General features: G+C 41.0%; 1 protein-coding gene across 8 annotated transcripts in view; it reads left to right on the plus strand.

The window, feature by feature from the left end:
• Window positions 1-1,443: 1,443 nt before the first annotated feature.
• The window catches only part of INTS6 (integrator complex subunit 6), an 86,188-nt gene continuing 68,355 nt past the window's right edge, over window positions 1,444-19,276 (plus strand). For 2 of the 8 annotated variants that reach the window (XM_039542092.1, XM_039542100.1), the window contains exons 1-3: window positions 1,450-2,183; window positions 2,341-2,418; window positions 3,132-3,281. In XM_039542092.1, the coding sequence (XP_039398026.1) occupies window positions 2,073-2,183; window positions 2,341-2,418; window positions 3,132-3,281 (339 nt within the window). In that variant the 5' untranslated portion in view covers window positions 1,450-2,072. Of the gene's footprint in view, window positions 2,184-2,340; window positions 2,419-2,493; window positions 2,837-3,131; window positions 3,282-19,276 lie in introns of those variants that run through there. The other 6 variants (XM_039542070.1, XM_039542063.1, XM_039542056.1 and 3 more) reach the window with 6 other exon arrangements.

A 19,276-nucleotide genomic window follows, 5' to 3' on the forward strand; every position in this document is an offset into this window, starting at 1 on the left:
CAAGGTGTGCCAATCTGAACGTATAGACCAGGGGTAGGCAACCTATGGCACGGGTGCCGAAGACGGCATGCGAGCTGATTTTCAGTGACACTCACACTGCCCGGGCCCTGGCCACCAGTCCAGGGGGCTCTGCATTTTAATTTTAAATGAAGCTTCTTAAACATTTTAAAAAACCGTATTTACTTTACATACAACAATAGTTTAGTTACATATTATAGACTTACAGAAAGAGACCTTCTAAAAACATTAAAATGTATTACTGGCACGCAAAACCTTAAATCCAAGTGAATAAATGAAGACTCGGCACAGCACTTCCGAAAGGTTGCCAGCCCCTGATATAAACTGTCTCACTGAAAGGTACACAGTAGACCTGCCCCAGCCTATTCCTCCAGAAACTGCAATGCTGAGTCCCGCCGCCCGGAGACAGAGCATCTGTCCCAATTCCCGCCCCACCCCCATGGCCGCAACACCCCATGCCTGGCAATTGCCTCCCCCACACCAATGGGCCAGTCGCCCCGCAAAGCCTCCGCCCTTGATCCTCCCACGAGACAGTCGCCGCCTCACGTAGAGTGCAACACAAACTCCGCCTCCAGTCCCCGCAGACCCTGGAATGGATGCGGGCGGGCGGGCGCGGGCGGGCGGTCCCAGCCCCCGCTGTAGCTGAGGCCGAGCGGGAGCTCCCCGGTGAACACGCCTCCCGCCCGCTCCCTGTTCCGGCTACTCCTTGTGCCCGCCCCTGCCGGGGACTGCGCCGCCGTCAGGAAGGATCCCAGCGAGGCCTTCCCGCAGCCTCAGGGAGACTCCCTGGGCGCCTGCGCTACCGGAACAGGCGCGGCTCGCAGACAGCCGGAAGCGCCGCCCCGTGACTCACTCGGGAGTCGCGGGGGGACCGGACCGAGCGAGCTGCTAGGCCAGCGCGCAGTCACCGCCCCGGCCGTCGCTGGGCAAGCGGCTCCCCGCGGCAGGCCCTGCTGCCTCCCAGGCCTCCAGCGCCCGCTTGGCCCCCTCCCCGCAGACAAGCGGCTCCCTCTGTCCTGTCCCTGGGGCCCCGTCCCCGCAGGTCACTCCCGAGCCGACCCTTGGGTCCTCAACTCCCCTCAGCCTGGTATCCGGCCCCGTACCGACCTCCCTGACAGCCGAGAGCTACCTTATAAACAGCCGCGGGCCCCACCCCCACCTCGCGGCCTCCCTCCTTCTCGCGGCCCGTCCCTTGACCCCCCCACCACTGGCGGCCTCCCTCCTCGCGGCCCGTCCCTTGACCCCCCCCACTTCCCGCGGCCCCCCACCTTGTGGTCTCCCTCCTACCGCCACCCCCACCTGGCGGCCCGGCCCGCGGGTCCCCCTTTCCCCTATCCCCGGGCTTCCTCTTCCCCCCCACTCCCTTCTCGCGGCCCGTCCTGCGCCCCCCCCTTTCCCCCACGGTGCCCCAGCCAGCCCCGCTGAGCATGTTCCTATGGGTTGCTGCCTTCCCTGTGCAGGGCAGCCGGGGCCACTATGTCATTGTTACCCCCCCTCGCTGAGGCAGAGCAGCGGCTGCAAGGCGCATGCGCACTACGGGAACGCGTGCTCATCAACTGCCTTTCCCTTAACGGCTAGAGCCACCTCGTTTCTCTTTCCTCACGATTTAAATATGCTAATGAAGGGTCGTAAGAAGTCCTATGGCGGGGCAGGGAGGCGGTCACGTGGCATGGGGACGTGCCTGTCGGGGGCGGCTCCCGACCTGCCCAGGCTGCCTTAAAAGCGGGCTGCGAGCGAGGAAGCGCCTCAGTCAGAGAGAGAAAGTGCCGGGGTGGGTGGTTCGCGGCTGTTCCGCCTGAAACTTCTGAGTAACATCAACAGGGGGCCAGCGGCGGCAGCCGTGCAGCCCTGTCCGCCTTCTTCTCATAAACCAGCCCGTGCAGGGCTTGAGCGGGCCCCTCACACAAAGGCGAGCAGGGCAGCTCCCTGGAGGGGGTGGCGGGGAGGCGCACCTCCCCGTGCAGCGCACTCACAGCTCCTACTGCCCGCCCGTCCCCCGTGTCTGCCCCCCGCCCCTGTCCATGTAGCCGCCGGCCCCGCTGCTGCTCCGCACTATGCCCATCTTACTCTTCCTGATAGACACGTCCGCCTCCATGAACCAGCGCACCCATCTGGGCACCACCTATCTGGACATAGCCAAAGGCGCTGTAGAGACTTTCATGAAGGTACCGGCTCTGCCTGCGACAGGCGGCGAGGTGGGGGTGGGGGAGCCCCCTGCCGCCCGGGTGGCGGGGGCGCGGGGCTGGGGAGGGCCGGGCGGGGGCTCGCATGCGGGGCGCTGCTGCTGACTCCCTCGGGTAACCCTGCGCTTTGTGCCCGCAGCTCCGCGCCCGGGACCCCGCCAGCAGAGGAGACAGGTACATGCTGGTCACTTTCGAGGAGCCTCCCCACGCGATCAAGGTAACCCCCGTGAATCGCCCTCCTCCCCCCCGGGCCGGGCTGCCCGCCCCTCCCCCGCGCTCCCGGCGGCGCAGCGCAGCTCGCCCCGCACAGGCACACACAGGCTCTGGCAGCGGCGGCGGCGCTGACATCAACATGGCCGACATTTTTCCTGTGCGGTGTGTGAGCAGCAATGGACTGTGGGGGATATTGATTCAAGTTAGGAGAAGTGACAGCAACTCCAAGGCGAGTTCGGCTGCAAGGGGCGGCGAGGAGCGGTGCCTGCTTCGGGCCGGGCAGCCTTGGCTGGCGCTTCCCCCTCGTCGTGCGTGGAGACCCGGAGCCTCCACATGACACATCAGAAGGGAACCTGCTGTAGGTCATTGACCGGCCCCGTCCGCTGCCGTGGACCAGGCTCTGGTTATTCCAATGACCCGCAGTAAGTTGTAGGCTCACTCTTCGGACCCTGGAACCAAACGCTGATATTCTGCTGGGTGGGGGACAAGGGGGGCGTAAAGGCTTGCGCGGGGGGAGGGGGGAGATTGGGCTTTGAAGCCTTTAGAGCAGAAGAGGTTCTTAGTTACTTGTAAGATGAGTTGGTGGTTTGGGGGGTATTTTTTAACTACATGCATGCAAGAGAGGAAGACACCATTTTTGTAATCTGTAACAGAAAAGGGTCTCCCTGTACACTGCTAACATCTGAAGGATAAGTATTCTTGCCTTTCTCTTTGCAGGCTGGCTGGAAAGAAAATCATGCAACCTTTATGAATGAATTGAAAAACCTTCAAGCTGAAGGACTTACGACTCTTGGCCAGTCTCTAAGGACAGCTTTTGATTTATTAAACTTAAATAGATTAGTAACTGGCATAGACAACTATGGGCAGGTAGGTTGAATATAAACAGGGGGAAAACCCTTTCAGAGACCACAAATGATTAGTTGACCAAAATAACCTCTAGTCATGAAATATGAAGTATAAAACATAACAAGGGGGCTACTTTACAAATAAACAGTGCTTAGACAATTGGGAAACCCATTACTAGGATGTAGTTTTGTACCCAGTTTTAATTCAGTTTTTATTTTATATCAGTCTAAAACTGCTTCAGTTTTTTAAACACAAATGTAGGTATTAATTTTTTTTGTTTCGGTTCACACATCAATTTTGGGTATATTTATTATGATAGATATAATGAAACCTTGTATTTCAGCACATTAGCTGATTGCATGCAGGGGTCATGAAAAATTTTTTCTCTTCCATGTACAGTGGTGCACAATCAGTTGGGTGCACTTTGAGGGTTTAGCTTTTCTCTGAAGTACACTTATTAGCCACTGTGGGGACCAAACTATTGGGCTAAATGGAGCAGAGGTTTAATCTTACATGTCAGATCTTTTATCATTCAATCTCTTTCCCTCATATTAAAGCTCTGGCTTCATTGACACCCTGTACTGGAGCTGCCATCCTTCTGGCTCAGAAGGATTTGAACAGGACTTCTTTTGGAGTGTGTCAACATTATCTTTTAATCAACAGTATGGGTCACTGTAGAACAATGAGGCACTTCTTTACCATTCTCCCTCAAGTTGAGTGTATGCCCTGGAAACACTCTCAGTTGCTTTTGGCTGAAGAGTAAGAGACTGGGACTATGAATCTAGCCCTAGTTTTGTTTTGAATAGTAGTGGAGAGCATTACCAGTGGGTACACATATTAAATTTATATTTTGCACTTGTTTGCTCAGTTAGCCCTGTTTCCCCTTTTTATTTTCTCCCTGTGACGTAATGCCCTCTGAGAGGAAGAAAGGCTGTTGCTCCTTGTTTCGCTAGAGAGTGAAATAAGTTGCTTCAACCAAATGCTCTGAGCCTGAGCATATTGTCTCTGCGTTACCATGTTCTGCTTGTGTAGGAGGAAAATTCAGATTTCTCATGTTTCACTGTGTTGCACTGCCACTAGACTACCAAGTCACCCTAAACACGTTTTTAAATGCAGTCCCAGTAATGAAACTTTGAAATGTACCAATTCAACACACACAGCTAATCTTTAGTCTATTTCCATGTGTTGCCCTCTTATACACCTACGTGCATTCACCTGTTTTTCTGCTTTCCTTCATTCCGGTTTCAGTTAGGTCAGCCTTACAAAGTTTTCATGAAAACTTACCCATCCAGGTGCGAAAAAAAAATCCATATCCACCCTTGCCATGGCTATTGATAATTAATACAGCAGTGATATTCATCCATAAAACATTACATGCCCTGGGTGAGTCAGCTATGCTCACTTAGTCTTTTTTTTTTTTTTTTTAATAAGTGGGCAATTGAATTGATGCCATGACTCTCATTGGCTATGAAGAATGAGTACTTTTCGTTATCTTTCGAGCATCTGCATTGTTTTCATTTGTGCCTGGTCTGTCTTGTCCTTAGATCTTTGATTCCAGACAAGATTTCTTTGACCTCAGAAACACCCGTACTCTTTTAGATGTTATAAGTTGATAACTTCTAAACAAAGTTTATCAGATACTTCACACTGTTCCATGTGTGGAAGACTTAGCAGAAGAGAATGGCTTTTGGTACATGCAAATATTCACTCACATGATTAAACAATCTTTTCTGAACTTTTTTCAGTGTCCTTTATAAAAACAGGCGACTGGTGCTAAATTGATTTGTTCTGCTAGATCCTGTGCTGCTGAAGGTCCCTAGTTCCCACTGTAGCACCACTATCAGACTAGAACTTTTTCATAAATTAGACTAAAATTTCAGATTACTTAACTGCAGTGGAATTCACTTCTGGGACTGAACTGGTCCTTCAAGTTCACATTGGCCTATAAGCAATACATATTGCCATCCTGTCAACTGACATCAGCAAGGGAAGATCCACTGTTAAACAGCTCTTCTGAAAATAAACATATTAACATTTACATGTTGCAGAGGATGTGGGAATAATTCAGGAAGAATACTGTAAATAAGAATACTCAATTTTTGAAATACTGGAGACAGTAGCATACTCTTACTCATCAATTTTTTTAAACGAAACACCTAGGAAAAAATTTTTACACTGATGAGATTACTTGAATATCTCAACCAGTCTAGCTTAGCTGTCTAAAATAGAGTAGCTAGATCTATTCTTTCTTGGGTTCAGAAGACAGGATGATTTACAAATAAACAAGATCTAACAGGTATTAAAGAAGATATTACATGAAGCATAAATTCAAACATTTTTTAATGAAGCATTTGGGAAATTATATCAGGCTGTCTCATCCACTAAGTTATTTATCCACCACTCCCGCCATTGGATTGGCAAGATTCTAAAATATTTGTTCAGATTCCTTTTGTTTCTAGTACTTGAGCTGTAGAACAAATGTGCTCCTTTTTATAAATACTAATGACAAGACATGTCTCAAACTTATTGAGAGTCAATCTGGTTAAACCATCCAACTTCTGAATTGTTTATCTAAATGGGTAGGCCACTCATTATATCTGACATCTTTTGAAGCTGGCCAGAGTTCACCATCAGCAGACTTCCTGGATTGGACTGATGGTTGAATGTTTGTTCTCAAATTAAACTTGAGAAAAACTCCTGCTGCATATTTCCTTGCATCACCTGTTTGGACCTTAATACAAATATCTCAATTCACTATATGTATTTTGCATTGCATTGGTACCAACTCATGAACAGACAATAATGTTTGAGTTACCACTTGCACAGATGTATTAGGTCACATAATTTCACATTTGGATCTTTAAGAGACACTTAACCTAATTTTTTTTTTTAAAGTTCCAGTTTCTAATAGAGGAGCTTTTAAACATATCCTGAATTTATAAACCCCTCTTAGTGTTTTCACAAGGGTTTTTATGCTCCCTCAGTTTCTCCTTTGGTAACAAGATCTTTAAAAATATCTTACTATACAGGGGAACAGTTGGCCTGACTAAAAGGAAAAATATTTTTCCTAATGTAAGTAATAAATCTAAGGGTTAGCTTGCACCTACTGCAGTTGTTTTCAACAGAAATGTGATTTTTTTATTTTAAGTTAGCTGTGTCCCTTTAATTTGTGTAACTCTTTCCATTTGATGTTAAGCCATATATTATCCTTGCTTGGCTCTAGCAGCTTTCACAAAGTGGAGTAGTTTTGTTCATGTATTTCACGTTCTGTGACTGGTTTTTATAGATGAACTTAAGAGTTTTTGCACCTAACTGTGGATCTTTATTAGGTACGCTTCAGTAACAAAAACAGCTTAAATGAGAATGTGTACAATAGAGAAACCATTTAAATACATTGACAATACATCTACTGCCTATCACATCACCTTTGTAACTTTGCTAGCCTAGCTTGCACTTACCTAATTGACTTGTTTTATAACATTTTCTCTCTGATCAGCTTTTCTATCCATTGTCTACACTAGGCTGAATTGCTAGACCTCTTACTAGCAGACTTTCCTCAGTCACCTCTTACAATACAGTGGTGCATCTTGTCACTATAGTTTTTCATGATTGCTAGATAAATTGTGACTACCTAACTTAATGGACAAAGTTAAATATCACTAATACTAAATGCAGCTTGCTAATACTGGTTATAGGGTTAATACTACTAGTGGTGTTTGAAGTTGTGGTTAACACTGAAATGGAAAACATTAGAAGTATGTAACTTCCTAAATAACGTAGCAGAAACGTAAGCAGAGTGGACCATCTAAATACCTATCCTGACAAATTGCAAACTGTTGAATTTGATAATGAAACCATAAACTTGAAGCTGTAAGGTATGTAACACCAAAATAGTAAAAATTAATGCATATAAATGAAAAGTACAGTAGTGCTGCAAGATTTAATCTGATGGATCTGTTTTAAGTCACTAAAACTCTGATTCTGTGCAGCCTAGTGCACTTTGTCTTGCAAACAGTTATTTCTGTGGTGAGTCTGTCAATACCATGCTCTCTTACTGCTCTCTTAAATGTGCTTGTTTAAACAAGTATTTTCACAAAGTACTAAGGCAATAGTGTTCAAGTTAACTTTTTTTATATAACATCCTCTTCAAATTTTCACCAGCCTGAAATTTTGGATAGAAACTTCTGTTATCAGACACCAACACAGTATTGCTACAGATGTACCTTGCTTTCAATCAGGCTTCTAAAGTATGCAGCTGATTCAGTGAAACTGACCCATGAGATGTGAACTGAATTTGATGAGCAGACTTAATGTAACAAAAGACAGCCCAGATGACAAATTTCTGAAAGAATATTTTTCTTTAATCAAAGTGGACTTTCTCTAAAGTAGAAACTCATTCTTCACACTGAATAACACATTACATGGAATAAAATATAAATACCATGAAAAATATTACTGTAGTAACACCCAATAGCCTTGCTCTTGGCAAAGGTCTTCCTAATTTTGTTCAGTGCATTTCAGGTAGAGCTGGGCAAATAGCCATTTTTTGTTAGTTTGCAATTTAAAAAAGTCAATTTGTTGAGTTGAACAAAATACTTTGTCAAAATTGAAACATTTTATTTCCCTTGATTATTAAACACTTGATTTTTTAAATTACATTGTTGAGAATTTTTAAATAGAAAGTGATTTCAAACCAGAAAACCAAAATGTTTCATTCTGTAAATGCTGAAACAAAATGTTTTGAATCTTTTAGAAATTCCCCCCCAAAAAAACAATTTGGTGAAATCAAAACAAATTCTTAAAATTTTGTTGTCTCTGAATCCATTTTTTGCTGAAAAATTTTGGCCAGCTCTAAGTTTGAGTATTTACAAGTACATGGGAAAGAAACCTTGAAGCAGAAAATAATCTAAAATCAAATTTGAATCTTAAATACATGAAGGCTATCTCAAGCCATTTTGGAATAAGCCAAGGGCTGTAAAGAGATTTATCATCCTGTGCATTGAGGGGTTTTGTACATATTATGGGATTTTTTTAAAAAACAACCCAATTATCCAGATTTTATCCAATTTGCAAGCTTCTCTCAACTAACCTCATTTTAGATTGATCTCTACACAAGTATTTTTTACTTAATTTTTCATTAAAGCTATTTATAGATACAAGAGAAATTTTTATTTATTCTGATCATTGGAATGTTTACACAATAAAGCTTGCTTCACATTGATCTGCAGAGGATCAGTATTTTTTGGCTTAAATATGTGAACTATTACTAATTTGTAGCACATTTAGATTGTGTAAGAGAGGCATCTTATTTATGCTTGTGGAAAGACTTCTTTATTTTGTCCAAATTGTTGGAATAGTCATACACTTCAGTCTGTGGCTCCTCACATCAGTGTCACTGAGTAACATAAATTAATAAATATATCTGGTAATTGAGCTTCAAGTCACAACCTTGGTCACTTTGGTAAAAGGGGCTGTATATGTATATAATGCCTGCTTTTCTAAACATCTTTTGACTGAGGTGTTGTAAAGAGTGCTTCACTGTATCATGTCTTCTTAATTTGCATATGTTACATTTTACACTAGTTGTCATGCTGAGTTTGATTTGACTTTTCTTTGAATATAGTCACTTACATAGTAGTGTTTGACATTGTAGATTGTAGTTATTGAGGTTTTTATTAGAAGTTCATAGTTTTTTGACATGGAGGAGAGGTGGGTTCTGGCTAGATGTCCTTAAAGCTGTTGGGCTGTTTGAAGGTATGGAAGGTGTCTTTAATGGGCTCCTGGCTTGTGCCTCATGTGACGTGGAGCTCATGACTTTCGGCATGGGTAGAGAATGTAGTTATCTTCTCTGCAATCCATTGTTTACAAATAATCAAAATCCTTCAAGTATAAATCTCTTGGCATTCAAGGGTGAAAAGTATTGCAGTGGAATAACCTGTGCTTTGAGAGTACATCCAGATTTGCAACCCAAGATTAGACTAACATTTCCTGCCTTGTCAGACTTGAACTGCTGCAAAGGCAGTTTCTTTTTTTTCTCTTTTGATGGCGATAGAAGCTTGTACTGCTCTAGAGTAACTACATTTTCTTTTCTCTCCTCTCCCCCATCTCTTTTTTTAAAAGAAAAATTCTACTCAGAGCAACTCTGGAACACAGTCTAGAGAGAACTTCATCCATTAGGAAGCAGGAGCACCCACACTTTTAAGGCCTGACAGTTACAAAAACAACAAGGAGGTTAATTGATGGCAGTAGGTACACTGAAGGATTCTCCATCCTTCAAAATCTCGCTATTAAATGGAATTGGAACAGACTACGAAGTAGTGTGAATCCAAAGCCTTCTATCAATAACTTACTCATCATTCATTCATTCATGCCCGTCACCCCAACTGGGGTATGGGCCGCCAACAACAGATCTCCATAGTCTTCTATCCTGGGCCATTCGCTCTAGCTGGTTCCAGGTATAGCCCATTTTTTTGCTATCAACCTGAAGGTCGCGTCGCCAGGTATTTCTTGGGCGGCCTCTTTTCCGCTTGCCTTGGGGGTTCTCCTCATCTCTGCTGCAACCTGCGCCGTCTTTCCTGACTCGTACATGGTCCTCACGTTCCATGTGCCGATGGTAATCCTCCTGGCTGCAAGAAGGGTGATCGGCTTAGTGGCTTCCTCGCGGCTTTCACCACCCAGCGTCATGCATCTTCGAGTTGAAGACCCTTCTTTTTCCAGGCTAAAAGTCTCTGTTAACTCTGTTGTTGGCGTTTCTGTAGCAAGCTGATTTTTACAGGGTGGAGTTGCTAGCCCCACGCCCAACCCTCCTCCTTTACCCTGACTTGGGACAGGCAGATGGCCCCAAAGGACCTCTCTGGTGGAGTTTATAACTTACTCTAGGCTTCTGTTAAAGGCATTGATGCAAAGTGCTTGGGTGAGGTGGAATCTTTTGTCTTTTCATATTTCCATATTGGATGGTATGCACTGAGCTTGAGTATTTTGCCTTCCAATTATGTATTTTTGGTATAAGGAGTTACATTCTCTGATCTCTAGGCATGCCATCCCCTCCACTGCTTTCCTAGAATAGTTTAGATTTCCGGATAACTCTTTTGTTCCACGGTATCTGTTAACAGTCAACACCACTGGAGGACCATTGCAAGAAAGCATGCTTAGTTTTAGATCTCTAGCCAGAGCTTGGGCCCAACTCAGTGACCTGTTTTGCTCTGGAATGAATGAATGAATGAATATCTAAAGTAGTGACTAGATTTTGAGCCATGTTCATGTATCCTTAAAATTTGTTGCCTCATTTATCTAGCCTTAGGCTGCTTAATGTGTTTTTAAAGGAAGTTCTATAAAGTAAGACTCATCCTGGTAAACAAGGTTGCATGAAGTCTACCTTATTTTCACAGATATAAAACATTCTTATCATCCTTACCCTCTTTCCACTAATGGAATCTTTTATTTGAGGTATTTCCTGATATTCGTACATCAGTGAGGCTTTGATCATCTTGATTCTTGAGGCACTCAAGTATGTACTTGTAATTAAAGGAAAAGTGTATCTTGGGATGAACAACTGAATCCTCTGTTGTCTATGTCTTTGTCTCTGAACCCTGTTTCTTGGATATATCAATACTAGTAGTTTTTACTTTTCCACTAACCCATTTGCAAGTCATCAGAGCTAACTGCCATCAGAAAAGCAGGAATATACTGTAGGGAAGGGGATGGAAAGAAAAATAGCTTTTTGTTTAAGCCTTGACTGGTAAGGCTGCAATTCAGAGCTTTCTTATACCATGAGTTTAGTGAAATATATTCTGAGCAAGTGTCAGGTAAGTAAGAGCAAGTTGAATAAAAGCAACCAGTATAATTAGGAAGATGCTGAAAAAATTCATATACCTCAAATGATAAGTGATCTGGATAAATCCTGCTCAGTATTGTGCTTTCTTTGTCCCTCTCCTTGGGGGATAAGGGGAGTTGCTACTGTTACACACTTCAGATCTCTCCTGTACACAGTTAAAACTATCACTGTTACCTCTTGTGAAACTGTGTGATTCCAACATTCCATCCCATTCTATCCCTCTTCTGTTAAAGATACATTACACAAAATTCTACTTATTTGAATACTAGTAGGAAGAGAAATTGTACAATTTGTCTCATTTCACCCAATATTCTCAGCTGCGTACAAATTTCCTTTATAGCAGTGGTTCTGAAACTTTTTTACTGGTGACCCCTTCCATCCAACAAGCCTCTGAGTGCGACCCCCCCCTTATAAATTAAAAACACTTTTTATGTATTTATAACACCATTATAAATGCTGGCGGAAAAGCGGGGTTTGGGGTGGAGGTTGACAGCTTGCGACCCCTCCCCCCCAGGTGGTAACCTCGTGACTCCCTGAGGGATCCCGACCCTCAGTTTGAGAACCCTTGCTTTATAGGAACATGTTTCCAATTCAAACTGTTGCCTTTTGACCTTGTGTTATCTGGGCATGTTTTCAGTTGTTTTCAGCCATTGTTCTGTTATTTATTCAGCAGTCTTAAGTACACATTTGGTATGCCTGGCTATTTTAATTCGGTGATCCAGGACCATTTCAAGCTGTACATTCTGTATGCATTGACATGAGAGTGCTGGAGTTAATTTTAGTTCTCCAAAGGGTAGGTCAGTCTTCCTCTAATTTTAAGTATCATAGTTTTTCTTGGGGTGGGTTGAACAGAAGGTGGCCTTTCTAAATGCAGTTAGAGCAAATCTTTCCTATATCTCAACAGATCTCTTATTTTAAAGGTAACTTCACCAGTGACAGTTCCATTATTTTTGGTCACCATGTGTATTTTCTCTGTGGTATTTTCAAAGGATACATGCGTATCAGTAGTCTTAACTTCATACAGTCTTATCATAGCTGTATAAGTAATTTTCTCTGCTATATCACACCCTGGTTGAAAAGTGTGTAGATGTGTAGATTCTTCACTGTCAAAACATTATATTCAAATTAGATGGGGAAAAGTTTAATGAGTTTTGTACTCTGATCTTGGCTCCTGACTACGCTAGACGCTTAAAAAAAATCTATTGTGCAGCTATCTCTGTCTCTCTAGGTATGTATATATACCCCATTACTGTTGTATTTGAGCACCTCACAAACTTTAATATATTTATCCTCACAACACTGCTGTGGGGTAGTTAATAGTATAATCCCTGTTTTATAGATGGGGAACTGATGCACATAGACAAAGTGACTTGCCCAAGGTCACACAAGATGTCTGTGGTGGAGCAGGTCTCTCAAGTTCTGGACTAGTGTCCTAAATTGAATTATTATTACAAATAAGTGGAAAGTCACTAGTATTTAGTAGCATGGATATTAATATCAACAAGAATACTTGAGCCCTTGTGTTTGGGAGCAAGGCGGTAAGACTTTCCAGATTGCATTTTACCTTTCATAAAAGGAAAACAGTATGTAGTGAGACTCTGGTCCTATCCATGCTACAAGCCCTGACTATTCTATACAATGGTTATTCTAAAATGGTTGTCAAGCATGGATTTGGCAGAACTATGGCAAACATCTTCTGAACATGGTGATAACTAGCATCATTACATGGTTTTCAGAGGCTTGCTTAAACAGCTATGCTACTAGAAAGTGTGGTATAGACTCTGTCCCACTTAGTGCTATGGCTTCCAAATATATATGCTTTCCAAACACATACAAGTCAGGTTGAAAACATGTTTAGCTGTAACTAACAACTCAAATGTCCTTAAATGTCCTTTTGGTGTTGACAAGACCTTATGTTTTCACCTGAGTCATAAAACTGAATTTTCTGGGCATAAAATAATTGCCTTTACAAGTGTTAAGTTTTTTCCTGTGTCCATCCCAGTCATCTCCAATTTACAGTATCTCACAATTGCCTTGATCTGTTATGGTTTTCCTTCCTTTGTGATATTAGTTACTGGCTACTGCTAGAGGCAACATACTAATATAATTTGTCTGGCATGGCAACTCCTGTGGAGGGGTCATCTTGAGTTTCCCATATATTATGTGGACAACCATACCTTGCAGTCAAAGAGCTATGTGGAACTCAGCCAGAACAGTAACAGTTGAGGTGAATCTAAATGACTGACCTCTTTTTTTCATGTAAATCAAAATTTGCTGTCTAAATGAGCTAAAGTACTAATATGAGCATCTTCCTAGTTTCTGCTCTTTAATAGGTTTGAAGTAGATATAAAGCATTTGGATAATGAGTATGTTATATGTAGCTCAGATTCCAGAGGGAAGTCCTGGAAGAAAGTTGCTCAAAATCAGCCTTAAGGTGGAAAACATCACCTCCTAAAAGGCTGTGGCTGATAAACATTAGTATACCTTGTTTGTCTCCAATGAATGATAGCATTATGTAACTACATTGTAATAGTATGTTAGTGTTACACAAGTGGAGTACACACATTAAAAAAATCAGACAAGATTAAGCATGTACAGAATTATGACAGTAATGGGGGTGTTTTTATATTTTTAAAAATCTGCCTAAATATAAAGTAATCAAAATACAGTAACTTCCATCCATGCATCTTTTTTTCCTTTTCTAATCCAGTTTCCTTTTCTAGTCGAATGCCTGGCCAAATTCTCTTTAGCACTGCTGCTGGAGTGCTTTGCTGGAAACTAGTCATGCTTGCTTGTGGAATCTAGCAAGGACATGTTTTGCATCTTTCTTGCCTCTCCACTTAAGCATCTCAAACTGCCTTACAAACATTGACAAATTGAATTCTCAGTACTCTGGCTCAGGGTCACACAGGAGTCTTTGGTCCCATTGGGAATACAGCCTGATCTCCAACTCCCAGTCCCCTGCCTAACCACAAGACCATCTTTCCTCACAGATTTTACCAACATTGTTGGCTCTATCATATGGTATTTAGCGCTGCACCTTGCCACCTCTTCTTAGTGGCATTGTTTAGCAATACATTTGTTGGTCTCATTTTTATGTATTCAGTGTTGTATTAGTGATGTTAGTTAACTCCTTTGCATGTCTTTAAAAAAAAACACAAAAAACTTTAAATGGAATCTGTGTTATGTTAACCAAGATGAAAGGAGAGAGAGATCCAATTTTTATTTTAATGCACAATTTAAGGGGAATTGTTAAGACCCAAATATGGATACCTCTTCTCAGCCAATCCTCCCTTTCATATGATTATTTTTTAAAATGTGCTCTAAGTATGGAAAGAATTCTCAACCCAATAAAACAAAAAGGCTGCAATAATTAAGGATCTGATCTAAAGCCCAGTGAAGCCAATTGTTTTTGAATTCGGATCAAGCTCTTTACAGATGTCTTTAGAAGACATGACTAAAACCAGCTTGGGGATCCAAATTCCTTGGGATAGATTTTAAAGGTAAGGCTGATAATTTTGGAAGGAAGAGGGAGGAAAGGTAATAGATATTTTTACTTAATATCCTTTTTCTAAACAGTGTATCTAGGCCCAAAATTTAAGTATGACAAATTTTACTTTTTTTGTACAACAGTTATAACAGATTGATGATTTAGTTGGGTTTGGTCCTGCTTTGAGCAGGGGGTTGGACTAGATGACCTCCTGAGGTCCCTTCCAACCCTGAGATTCTATGATAATCAAAAACATAACTAGATAGAAATATGCCTAGATTCTAAATAACTTTAAGTACATTCACTAGGCCACTGAGAAGACCTGGGGGCAGGGCATCCCAGATTCAAAGTGATTACATTAGCATATGTGTGTGGGCTTCTCTCTTAATCTGCAACTGGCTATGCATACTTCTTTCTTTTGCATTTTAGTAAGCAGGAATCAATACCATAGTTGGATGATGAGTTTTAAGCTGAATACAAGAGTGCCATTTTAACAGTACATTCACTCACAAATTACTTTTGTATTAAAAGAAATTAAGCAAATTAGATGTACGCTCAGTAGCTATCAGTCTATAATTTCAATTAAACTGGCATTCTTGACTTTTAGTTGAAAACTTAATTTTTAATATTTTTTGTAGTGCAACCCAATGTTAAACATCTTGGCAATAGTTTTGTTGAGAATTCTAGATTTCAATCAAAAGTGCTACAGAACTTGTTTGATCATTATTCTTATTTCCTGATCTTCACTAGGTGTATTTAGCTCAAAGCTCTTGCCTTTACTTGACAATGACCTGCTATATGATATTGGGAAAGCTTTTTAAAGGTATTTAGGCGTCATATGGGATTTTCAAAATCATCTAGGTGCCTAATATCCATTCAATTAAATGAATTTTAGGAATCTAAGTGTTTTTGAAAATCCCACCAGATGCCTAAATATCTTTAAAAATCGGTCTGATTATCACAGATTACTCAGGATTCAAGGATTTTATTATTTCTTGACATTTATCAAGGAAGTAGTTGAACTTTAAACTTTACTGTCCAAAAAGTTAAAATAATTTATATAATCCTTTAGCTAGAATTCACTTAAATTAGCTCTTACATAATTTCCCTCTTACTTATCTCCCTGATCCACTTTGATTTTTTTGTGTGTCGGGGGATTTTTAAAAGGGTCTGTATGACTTAGCATCGCAAGTCCTATTGGTTTTCAGTGAGATGCGTGCTTCCATTTTCATTCCGACTCCTCTTCCCCCCCATCTGTATACATGAATATTAACATACACTGGAAAATATTGTGCCTTTTGTATTGAATCTTCTGTGCTTGGCCCTTTTGTGTTTGAGCAGAAGCTCATCAGGCTTCGTTGAGTTATTAGTGAATAAACATTTTTCTAGTTTGTGTAAAACAAAATGACCATGTTTTTAAACAGTTCGAAAGAGGCTGAAGTTTCACAGTAGGTACCTAAACAGTCTTAATAAGCAGTACCTTCTTAGTTAGACTTGTGAGCTCAGAAAATTTTTAAATTATGAACTTTTGAAAATGTGGCACCAAGCACCCCCAGTAAAATGTTTCATTAAGCAGCCAGTTGCATAGTTCAAGATAGATGTGACATGATGGTCATTGTCTGTGTGGCTATTTGGTTTCAAAAATTTACAAACTCAGGCAAAGCTAGAAAAATGTAAGTTTAAAAAGTGAACTGCAGAAGGATTTTTGAAAACGCGTGTTGGGACCTTTTTGCTGCTTTATGGTATATCAAGAATGTCTGAAACTTGTGGGTGTTTTAAAAATATAATTAGGAATGTTATGTTTGATATTTTCTGGAGGACTTCTGGGGCAGGGAGGGGGAGAGGTTCTCAGAAGATGTTTCAAGCTTTCACCCATTAGTTGTAGAGGTTGTGCATATTGCTAAATTTTTAAGGTAGCTCCTCTCTCCCAACTGCTAGCCATTGGTGTTAAATTTTTGTGTTTAAAAAAAAAAAAGTTTTGACCATTGAAAATGCAAATTCCTTCCCCTCTGTTGCTCAGTTTTCAGTCTCGTGACATTTGTCACAGCATGATTTCACTGGTTTGCAAGAGCCTTTTTTTTCATGAGATGCTGTACCATTTTTTGACCATTTTAGAGTTTCTCTTTGAAAAGTTGTCAGATGTTTTATGTAGTGAATATAGCAACCTTTTCATGAAGCTGTCTGTTCCTAAGCATAAAAAAACTAGGCAAAAATGCTGCTACTCTAACTGAATGGTGTATTTAAGTTATGAGTCTGAGTTTGTTTTGGTCGGGGATTATCAGAAGTCTCATGTTGTATGTATGCTCTGCTATGTAATACCACTTGGTGACTATTTCATGTTGTGTCACTTTTCACTTACATATTTAATTTGTTCTGGCACTTTATTGTCCAAAGATTCTAAATTGCACTACAGAATGACTGTACAAACTGCATATACACAGATCATTTAATCTATACTGTACTGCAGCTGCCTCTAGGGTACAAGATGGCAGCCATTTGAAGCACCCAGTAATTCTCTATCCAAGTAAGCAAAATTAACAAAATTGACACAAGTGGGGAAAATTTTATGTAGGTGGAATGTGTAATTAGCCTAAAGAGACTTTTGTGAGGGTAGTAAGACAAATGCTTCTACAGTATTTGTGAATGGCTGTTGGATGGAACAGGGGACTTAAAACTCAGGAGACTAGCATTCTATGCCTGATTACTACTGCATCATTCTAACCTTGGAAAAGTCATTTAATCTTTTTACTTCTGTTAATGCATTGTTTTAAAAAAAAGCTTACCTATCTCATATGTGCTTTGAGATCTGTGGATGAAAAGTGCTGTATACATGCAAAATGTGCCCTTGATTAATTTAGTTCTTTGTTTAACTATTTGATGGTCAGCACAGCTCTGGGGATATATTTATTAATTTATGCTCCCTCTGCTGGCTAGCTATGCAATTACAAAGCAAAACTATAGGATCATATATGGTCATCGTACTGATATATTTTTAATTTGATTACAGAGGTTTTAAAGAGACATTGTTACCTGATTCACTACTTATACCTTCAAATGATAATTTTTGTTGTTAGGGGATCAGTGCTATAATAGAAAGCTTGTCCCTGTTAATTTACAATATTTACAGGAGTCACTGATTAAAAAGACTACTGTAACTTGACTGAAGTACAGAATATCAAAGTCATAAGGCTTATCTTAACGTCTCTATATGGGTTTCTGTTAAATTTCTGAGACTCAGACTAGTAGATGGTGACCCTGCATTGATCTGATCCAAGAAATGATAGATATAAACAAATTTTGTAAGACAGTTGTTGGTGTATCAGAATAACAGTCACTTGGCTTGTTGTACTATGTTGATCAGTGTTTTGAGGACAGAAGTTTGAACTTTGTGGCTCTACAGAACAGTATGTAATTTGTTTTGAAGGTCAAATGAGTATTATGTGTGTGCTTTGTGCTCATACCTCACCTGAATTGTTAAATGCAATATTAGTTAATACAGTAAGGTTAGATAAAACAAAAAGGTTATTGGAGACAGTAGTTCACCCATATTAAACATATAGTAGATACAATAGTACTTAGCTTTGCATTCAGTAGCCTAGTTAGTAATTGCAATATTTGCAAATGTGGGAGGGTTAACGTTATCAAATCCTATGAGAGCCTTAACTTTTCATTTCCTTTTATTTTTGCACTTAAATATGCATCCATTATGTCTTGCTAGTATAATTTTTCTGTCTTTTAGTTGAATTTTCCTAAAGATGACTCATAGACTCATAGACTTTAAGGTCAGAAGGGACCATTATGATCATCTAGTCTGACCTCCTGCACAATGCAGGCCACAGAATCTCACCCATCCACTTCTATAACAAACCCCTAACCTATGTCTGAGTTATTGAAGTCCTCAAATTGTGGTTTGAAGACCTCAAGCTGCAGAGAATCCTCCAGCAAGTGACCTGTGCCCCATGCTGCAGAGGAAGGCGAAAAACCTCCGGGGCCTCTGCCAATCTGCCCTGGAGGAAAATTCCTTCCCGACCCCAAATATGGCGATCAGTTAAACCCTGAGCATGAGGGCAAGACTCACCAGCCAGCACCCAGGAAAGAATTCTCTGTAGTAACTCAGATCCCAACCCATCTAACATCCCATCACAGACCACTGGGCATACTTACCTGCTGATAATCAAAGATCAATTGCCAAATTAATTGCCAAAATTAGGCTATCCCATCATACCATCCCCTCCATAAACTTATCAAGCTTAGTCTTAAAGCCAGATATGTCTCTTAGACAGAAGTAAAATTGGGTTTATACTACTTTTGTTTAATACAAAATGAAGGCCTGAACAAAAAGTAAATGCTGCTTTACATTAGATAGATATTTGTCTGTCTACCCTTCTCTCCTTATAAACTGTAGATTACTAAAGAACTAGTAGACATATTATACATTACCAAGGAAGTGAAACGAGATTATTAATTGATGGGCTATTTTTATTTAGACTTTTTTCATGTTGATGCCTATCAGACTCAAACAGCCTGCAAACAGTTGGAAGAAAAGATGTCTTAAATATTCAGCATCTCTATCCCCTCAGTAATGAGCAGAGGGATATCATACCACATCTGAGTTTGACAGTTGAGACACAAAGCAAAAACAAGAAAAGATTCCGCCTTGATGGTAATAGTAAACCTAGTTAGATGGGGTAG

Source organism: Mauremys reevesii, linkage group 1 (genome assembly GCF_016161935.1).
Source record: "Mauremys reevesii isolate NIE-2019 linkage group 1, ASM1616193v1, whole genome shotgun sequence".
Taxonomy (NCBI): Eukaryota; Metazoa; Chordata; order Testudines; family Geoemydidae; genus Mauremys; species Mauremys reevesii.